A 5,738-nucleotide genomic window follows, 5' to 3' on the forward strand; every position below is an offset into this window, starting at 1 on the left:
TATTTTAAAAATGAACTCATTCTCTTGGTTTGTCGTCAGCAGAGGAAGCTGGAAGCTGTAGACCTGCTTCAGCCTGGGTTTACAAATGTCATAAAGGCAACATATCAACTATTTAAACTGAGGGGGAAAAAAATAATAATTTTAAGAACAAAAAAGATCACTCTGATTTTTTGGCAGGAGCACGTTTAACACTCTGTACCTCTTCCTTTAACAACAGTCTGTAAACCTTGACGGACTTCTGGGAGGGGAATGCTGTCCCGTTCTTGTCTGATATCAGATTCTGGCTGATCAGCAGTCCTGGCTCTTCTGTCATAGTTTTTGTTTCATTGATGTTTGTTTGTTTTTGTTTTTTCTTTTAATATTTGGTGAAACATCTGCTGGCAGGCCAGTTCAGCACCTGCGGTCTTGCAGCAGTATGTGGTTTAGCATCATCCAGCTGAAATATGCAAGGCCTTCTCAGAAAAGGATGTCATTTAGATGGGAAAATATCTTCCTCTCTTTCATCCAGAGGGTGCAGCATTTCACATTTCAGTTTCTGATGAGAGTGCATTGTTCCCCTGAATCGTCTTCACGTGTGGCTGCTTCTTTGCATGATAGAGCTTTAACCTGCGTTTGTGGATGGCACGGTGAACTGTGCTCACAGATAATGACTCATGGATGTGTTTCTGAGCCCATGCTGTGATCTCCATCAGTGAAAAAGGCCTGTTTTTAATGTAGTGCTATCCAAAGTTTCTCCAGATTCTCTGAATCTTTTGGTAATACTATGTGCTGTGAATGATGAGATGAATAGTAAAGTCTTCACAATGTTATGTTCAGGAAGATTATTATAAAAAAAACTTTGTAATTTGTAGACTGGAGAACTGCCTCTCCAAGATGCTTTTTTTAATATACCTGATCATCTTTTATTACTGACCTGTTGCCAATTAGCACAATTAGTTGCAAAATGTTCCTTCAGCTGTTTATTTTAGCACCACTGACTCTTCTAGCCTTCTGTTGCCCCGTCCCAAATTTTTTGCGATGCATCGCTGCCATCAAATTCTCATTGAGCTCATATTTTATGAAATAGTCACAACTTAAACATTTCATATGTTTGTTTCCTTTTTCTATTCTGTTTTTATTCTGATTTTACACAACATCCCGACTTTTTTGGAATTGGATTTGTATGACAACCTGTATATGTTTGCACATAAAACACAACACCGTTATGGTGATGCCACGCACAAGAAGCCAGACCACCACGCGCACCAGGTAATGCCTCCATAATGTAGATTTATTAGAATATTCAGAGTAGTGCTATAACATCTCATTCACTCGAGCTTTCTGTCAGTCCGTAGTTGTTGTTGACGTGTTGGTCCGTGAGACAGGCGCTCTGCAATGAAATGGATCTGTAAAGCAAAAAACCAAAAACAAAGCCTACCTAATATTTATATTACTAATTACAGAATTTACAGTCACAAAACTTTATGGGGCAGTTCAAATAAATGCGCAGGTTTCTCACTGACATAATAAAAATATTAATAAATACTTTTTTTTTCTTCCTCAGAAACCAGTGAGTTTCATCAAAATGCAATAGAGGTGATTTACAAGCAACTCTCGCAAGCTAAAAAAAAGGAAAGAAGAAACAAAATCTGAGTATTAATGCGGATACAGTACAAAACTCCATCTCTCAGTGTATTGCCAGATTACCCCACATGTGTCACCTATGGGAGAGAAACGTATGACTCGTAAGCCTGCTAAAGATCCTAACTCGGACTGCGACCTGCTGTACAAACTCGTTTGTTCGCTTCAGTCCGGTCAGAGACGTCAGATATAATCAGATAAATATTCAGGCTACAATCTGCTTTACTCCGAAGAAAGAACGGGGGAGGAAGTAGCAGCACGTGAACTAAAAATGGAGTCAAAACACCTTAAAGTCTCCAACTCTTTGCCTTGCAAAAGTCTGACAAACTGCTTGATAGAGAAAGGCATGATGGGACGGCGAGAGTGTGGGATTCTGGAGGACTTGATACAGTAAACAAGGAGGGGGGAGTGTGAGGTGAACTGGGGATGTCTGGTCTAGACCCGGCAGGTCTAATTGGATTTTTGGGTGCCCCTGCTCTGCTTGGCAAAGAGAATTAGGGGGGAACCTATTCCGACTGGTGAAAGCCTGTGTGTCGGGGGGGCTTAGAGGAAGTTGTGCTTGAGGGTGAAAGTTTGCTTCCCCAGCAGATTTCGGAGTGTGATGTTTAGATTTCTGCTTTAAACTCGTACTTGACCGCCATACTCATCAGAGCTGCTGCCATGCACCACCGAGTTTGCTGCAGTGCAGTGAGTGTGGGAATGTAAGTGCACCAGAGAGACCGAAAAGACGACGCAAATGTGGACAGTTTAAGGGCCTGTATGGTTTACCGTTATTAAGTAAAGTATTTCTCTTTGTTTTATTGGAGAGTGAGAGTGGAGTCATTGCAGGAAAGGGAGGAAACTGCCCGTGTCAAGGTAGGTTTTACAGGTACAGTGTGCACTGTTGCATAATATTTTTGGACGGCAGATGGTGAGCAGACCTGTGATTTTATTTTGTGAGTCGGTTAGAGAAGAACTGAGAACCTTGCTGGACCGCAGCAGACTACAGCAGCAGATTCAGTGTTTTAATCGGCAAGTCTTGTCTCTCTCCACAAAGGCTAGAAACTCCTCTCGCTTACAGTTTGTTTCTCATTTGTCTTCCTCTGTTCTTCAGAACAGATTCGTCTTGATGGTGGGATTGGGTTTTCTATGGAAGGAGGACAGGACTCCGGCAAAGGGCCCGGTCATACTGTCCGCCGGCTGCCAGGCCTTCAGAATCTCCTGAGTCTGGGCAGCGGGCTGCGCCACAGCTGGGTTGGAGGGCCCCAGACTGGACCAGCTGGGAGGCTTCAGCCCCTGGAGAACCGGAGAGCTGGAGGTGTTGGTGTAGCTGCTGTTGGCAGGAGCTGGACTGGGGCTCAGACTGGCAGGGCTCCCCAAGTTTCCATTGGCTGAACCCGGCAGGGAGGCCGTGCTGTCAGGTGTGGGGCTACAGGTGGACTCTTTAGACTCATCATCATCTGATGAAGATCTTGGCTCCCCGCCCTTTTTCCCTCCAGAGCTGTTGTTGGTGCTGCTGCCTGTGGTGCCAGCAGAGCTGTTGGCTTTGGCGTTGGCTGCACGCTCCTGCTTACGGAACTTGGCACGTCTGTTCTGAAACCACACCTGACAGAAACACACACACACAGGTGAAGACAGGGCATTAGGCGGATACAGTTTTATTTGTTATATAAGTGTCTGACGTCCTGATTTTCACTTCATTTCAGTCGTGCTGAAGATTTAAAAGCCTGATGGGCACACCTGTACTCGGGCCTCGGTCAGGTCTATCTTCAGCGCCAGCTCCTCCCGGGTGTAGATGTCCGGGTAGTGCGTCTCTGCGAACACGCGCTCCAGCTCCTTCAGCTGGGAGCTGGTGAACGTGGTCCTGATGCGCCGCTGCTTCCTCTTCTCGTTCAGGCCAGATGGGTCCGAGAAGAACTTGTAAGGGACTGAAAGGGAATAATTGTTAATAAAAGAAATATATTTTTTTTTTAAAAATAGGGCCAAACTGGCGCGTAAAACTGCGGAGGCCGAGCAGTGAGTTGCGGAGAGGCCGCCAAACATTTCACGCCTCATCTCGCCGCATTTCTTTATTAACTTAAAAAAAAATCATTTATGTATTTTTTTTTTTAATAAAATATTTTTGGGAAATTTTCTGTTCTTAAAATAGTTATTAAAAATAAAAATAAATAGCTCTTGTAAGGTTACTGAATGAGTAGGGTTAATTGATAGTTTTAACCATCCGTAGCAGACATCTGACCACACCAACCAAATTTTTAGTGGGAAAAATCCATTAACTGTTTGTTTATTCTCTCTTTAAAAAACAAAACAAAAAAACAAACAAAAAAACCCCCAACTTATTATTACCCATTTTTAACTGTTAACCATTCCTCCTTACTAAAAAAAAATTCAAAATCGCCTTGTTATAAGCTTAACTAAGCCGGGTTATTGGATTAATTTATACTGAGTTTTGCCACAAAAATAATTCGCCGTCTAAGATTGTTTGTTTAATACAAAAAGAAACTATAAGATTCTCCAGCACTTCACTCAGTTAAAATCCACAGACACTGCGGAACAACAAACATGAATTACTTGTTTAAATAATGATATAATTATCCCCGCTAAAAATAAAGAATGATTCGCCTTTTCTATAATCATTATTATCATTATTATTATTATTATCATCATTATTATTACTATTATTATTATTATTATCATCTCCTTCATAAGCATGATATTTAATTTAGTCATTTCCACTAAAATAAAGATAGTTTGGAAAAAGGCCTCGGGTTTAAAATTGGTGTCACATAGAATTTTTTTTTATTATTATTATTTTTTAAACATAGCTGACAGTTAAATATGATTATATATTTCGCCCCTCTCTTGCTGATCTTTTGGTGTCTTAATGAAATCTTGCGGAGACCTTGAAACGGGAACACAAGAAGAGGTTCCTGTACCTGAGGAGTAAGGTGTGGGCTGGTGCTCTCGCAGGGCTCCCAGCGTGCAGCTGGTCGTGCTGAGGGGAGTGCAGCCAGGGTTGGAGAAAGGGCCACTCCGGATCGGGTTGTACTGGAAGGAGCTGGCCTGACTGCAGGAGCTGAAGTCCGCGTAGGCCGACGCTTCCATGGCCGCCATGCAGGAGTCATAGGAGTTCAGGTATGAGTAATCCATCTTATACATGGAGGTCAGCCGGCGCAGACACCGGTCTGTGAAGAAGTGCGCTGGAAACTCGGGTCAGGGCGGCTTCAGGCTGGTCTGCGGCTGCTGTTAGTTTCTGTGATTGCTGTGAGTCGTTTAAACCAGTCAGAGTTGGACTTTTTTCTCCAGAATCTCCTGACTCGGTTGGTTTGTTTCTCCAGGCTTTTGTGGGCTTTAAGGTTTGTATGTCGCCGTCACGCGGCTGGTAAGTAATCCAGATGTTTTCTCTGCAGCTCCGCTCTCTCTCCCGACTCTCCCCTCTCTCTGTCCGTCTCTTCGGCTCCCCTCCCTGGACTGAGGTTCGCTCTGCGCTCGCGCTCCGTTTGACAGCGCGCAGCGGCTCGCGCGCTGTTTATAATAAACTTGGCAGAGCGCGAGACAATAGCGAAGGCGGTGGTCTTGTTTCCATGACAATGCCACCAGTGAGCGAGCACGGACACGGACGGCCCCCCTCCCCTCTGCTCCCCTCCCACCGCTCTCTGCACCGCCCACGCGGCCCACAGCATCGCGAGCTAGCAGGTGTCAGCGGAGTTAAATCGCGCGCGTCTAAAAACAATTACAACCCGCTATAACGCGCGTGCATCCTTTATCGGAGGTTTGTGGTTCCGGTGAGTTCAGAGTTTTTCTTTCAGCTGTAATGTGACCAAAACCGAACGTCACTGTTTCAGAGTTTTACTGACGCGTCACTAATCGGTGTTTACGTCATAGTAATGGCCTACCTGTCGCCTGGGCGAACACAGGTGTTACTAATGAAATTAATGTAGGTGCTTAGCTTAATTCATGCCAGCTGTTTAAATGAAAAATTCAGCTGGTGAATAAAGTTTACTGGTGGAAATTTTTAGAACAACTAAATGAATGAATTTTTATTCCTTTTTTACTCCTAGCTATATTTTGAAGCCACCATTCACTCGCTCTGAAAAAACTTGGACCTTACAGAATATGCACGATCGCTTTGGAAACCT

The 5,738-nt window shown here is 43.9% G+C and overlaps 1 protein-coding gene across 1 annotated transcript; it reads right to left on the reverse strand.

Annotated features, from left to right (window-relative positions):
• Positions 1 to 1,249: 1,249 nt before the first annotated feature.
• Positions 1,250 to 5,155, reverse strand: phox2a (paired like homeobox 2A). The gene is made up of 3 exons (XM_003449253.5): positions 4,536 to 5,155; positions 3,340 to 3,527; positions 1,250 to 3,204 (listed from the first exon to the last, which is right to left on the reverse strand). Exons 1-3 carry the CDS (start codon positions 4,756 to 4,758, stop codon positions 2,710 to 2,712), a joined length of 906 nt encoding a protein of 301 aa, XP_003449301.1. The 5' UTR covers positions 4,759 to 5,155; the 3' UTR covers positions 1,250 to 2,709.
• Between the last annotated feature and the right edge of the window lie 583 nt (positions 5,156 to 5,738).

The sequence above is a fragment of the Oreochromis niloticus genome, linkage group LG14 (genome assembly GCF_001858045.2).
Source record: "Oreochromis niloticus isolate F11D_XX linkage group LG14, O_niloticus_UMD_NMBU, whole genome shotgun sequence".
Lineage (NCBI taxonomy): Eukaryota > Metazoa > Chordata > Actinopteri > Cichliformes > Cichlidae > Oreochromis > Oreochromis niloticus.

What these genes read in the sequence shown, in the direction of transcription:
- phox2a (XM_003449253.5), bottom strand. Translation starts at nt 4,758, where the DNA reads ATGTATAAGATGGATTACTCATACCTGAACTCCTATGACTCCTGCATG. An exon ending in GCCCACACCTTACTCCTCAG is followed by an intron (nt 3,528 to 4,535) that starts GTACAGGAACCT and finishes ATTCCCTTTCAG; the next exon opens with TCCCTTACAAGTTCTTCTCG. An exon ending in TGACCGAGGCCCGAGTACAG is followed by an intron (nt 3,205 to 3,339) that starts GTGTGCCCATCA and finishes TGTTTCTGTCAG; the next exon opens with GTGTGGTTTCAGAACAGACG.